The sequence below is a fragment of the Chanodichthys erythropterus genome, chromosome 13, assembly GCF_024489055.1.
Source record: "Chanodichthys erythropterus isolate Z2021 chromosome 13, ASM2448905v1, whole genome shotgun sequence".
NCBI lineage: Eukaryota > Metazoa > Chordata > Actinopteri > Cypriniformes > Xenocyprididae > Chanodichthys > Chanodichthys erythropterus.
In genome coordinates, this window is record NC_090233.1 from 36,658,589 (window position 1) to 36,661,218 (window position 2,630).

At 35.4% G+C, this 2,630-nt stretch overlaps 1 protein-coding gene across 1 annotated transcript; it reads right to left on the reverse strand.

The window, feature by feature from the left end:
- Positions 1-608: 608 nt before the first annotated feature.
- On the reverse strand, positions 609-2,395 carry LOC137034525 (chemerin-like receptor 1). Its single transcript, XM_067407527.1, has one exon. It carries the CDS (start codon positions 1,994-1,996, stop codon positions 1,025-1,027), a length of 972 nt encoding a protein of 323 aa, XP_067263628.1. The 5' UTR covers positions 1,997-2,395; the 3' UTR covers positions 609-1,024.
- Between the last annotated feature and the right edge of the window lie 235 nt (positions 2,396-2,630).

Genomic DNA, 2,630 nt, shown 5'->3' on the forward strand with positions numbered 1-2,630 from the left:
GTACAGTGCTGCAGACTGCAAAATAAATGGTCTTAACAAAACTTCTAACTCAAAAGGGAATTTGTGAATCTTTTTGACTGGTTATTTTGACTAATGATGATGATTGAACAGAATATGGACACCATAACAGCTTGATTTTTAGTTATTTTCATAGATTTGTATATTTTGTTATGTTATGGCCATTTGAGTTGCTGTTTGCATCCCTGACTAATTTAGTAATGAAAACTGCAAATAAAAAATAAAAATAATAAAGGTAAATGCAACAACACGTTAAAGAGATTCCATGAAAAACATCTTATCAGATAAATGCAAATACATGTTTGTAAAGCTTATACGCAGGTAGTAAAAAACAGGAAGTATCTCATCATGCTTGCCATATAAAAATGGAATAAAGCTGAAGCGTCTTTCTGAATATATTGTGTATGGATTTAATTACTTATCGGCCTATCATATAATTAAGAAAATTACCAACACTTGAGAAACTGTTAAAACAAGATTTTGTATATTTTTAATGTATATTTTAGCAAAACAGAGAGAGACATGTGGAGCGTAACAAGATTTGTTGATCTTGCTCAAATGATGCTCAATGCATAAAATCGTCAGTAAATTCAAAACCCCAAATTATTTGAGAGAGAGAGAGAGAGCGTTTAACTTTTTTTTACATAAATATCCATATATTTATGTATCTGCGATGTGTTGATCAGTAACATGCACAAATTATAAGATAAAATCAGTAAATTCTGCAAAATCATTGCGCAAAATGGCATTTTAATATACAAAACTTTTGTAGAAATTAGCTTTTATTTTATCTATTTACATTGATTTATTCTAGATATTTCAGCTGTGTTACATGCAACAAACAATTGTACAACTTGTTAATGTTCCATCTTTTATAGGCCAGCATTCTCCAGTCTGATGTGGAAGAGAATAAAGAGAAATTTCTTTTGTTCAAGAATTGTTTTAAAATTTTAGACAGCAGTCTGTTATCCACAGAATCGTTAATGGAAGTTCTTTGGAAAATGCTTCAGACCTCCTCATTAATGGCACTCTCAATCTTTGACAGGAAGGAATAGCATTTCTTCTTCAAATCCTTGGCCATGAATGCATAGAGGAATGGGTTTATAAAGCTGTTTGCAGTGGCAAGGGCTGCAGATATTTGTTGGGCCGTGTTAAAGACAGGATCATGCTCAGTTTTGCCCACCTCTAGAATACAAATAATGTGAAATGGCAACCAACAGACAAAATAAGTTGTAATCAGTAAAGTCATTATCTTGTAGGGCTTGGTGAATTTGGAAACTTGGTTTGCTCTAAGTTTACAGATCAGGACGGAGTAACAGGTGGAAATGGTCAGGAGCGGAATTAAAAACCCAAAAGTAAAGCGTGTGAACACAATGGTTCTGTGGTAACCTTTATAGTCGGTATAACATTTGACCGTTGATAACTCATGGATAATATCTCTAAATTTGGCAGGTGGAATGCTAAGCATAGCCGACACGAACCAAGCTATCATAACAACTACAGAAGCTTTCTTTATAGTGCGTTGATTTTGGGCCCAGACAGGAAACTTGACTGTGATGCAGCGATCCACACTAATGATGACCAGGATGAAAATGCTGCTGTACATATTGATGGTCATAACAAAAGAGGTGAACTTGCACATGAAGAGCCCAAAGATCCAGTCGTCCATCACTATTCTGCTAATGATGAAAGGGAGAGTAGCGCAGAAAATGAAGTCAGACAAAGCCAGGCTCAGGTACCAGGTGGTGTTCACTGACTTCTTCATCTTAAAACCAGTAATCCAGATCACCGCACCATTTCCAACGATGCCAAGAAGGAATATGATCACATTAAGAATAACTGTGATTACACATGCTGCTTCCTTGCAGTATCCAGCATGTACATCCACAGGAATGTTGTTTGTGTGATTTTGAAGATCATTTACAATATCACTGTAATCACTGTAGTTATAATCTGGTACATCAGTTGATTTCTCCATGTCAGAACTAAACAGAAAGTAGAGTTCTGTAATGAAAACAACAGGCAATTTATCCAAACATATTTAAAGTAAAGTAATTTTGCATATTTTTAAAAATTAATGCATTGGCTGAGCAAAAACATCACTAGTAGGACTAGTAGGATGCAGATGTCTCCTATTAACCCTTAAAAACCGGGACGGCGGCCAAAAATAAAGATTTTTCTAAAATGTTTAATAACCTTTGAACCAATAATGCAATCTGTATATTTTAAAGAGGTTCAAAAGAGCAGATTCTCGGCTTTCCAATGATATCACATTTAGCTAATTCATGACATTCGAGGCTCCGTAGTTATGTCATCAAAATCTGCAGCATTGATCCGTCAAGGCAATGCTTGTGGGGTACGTTCAAGCTCAAACCGGTGCGCAACATCAAAGCCACTGGAACACAAGCCTGCAGCCTTTAGCCAAAAAAGCGTAACGGCTAATGCTAACGCTCCGCCTCTGGCGGAACACTGTAAACCCTAACCCTCAAAATACTTAATTCGTTTGAGAAGGACAAACTTAAATTAAACAAATTAGTTCAGTTAAATTAACTGTTATGAGTATTTAAAACTTTCTTTTACTTTTGAGTTCACAGCACTGACATATTTCAAGT

Bases quoted from the DNA above. Each gene is read 5' to 3' on its own strand.
- LOC137034525 (XM_067407527.1), bottom strand. From the start codon at position 1,996: ATGGAGAAATCAACTGATGTACCAGATTATAACTACAGTGATTACAGT.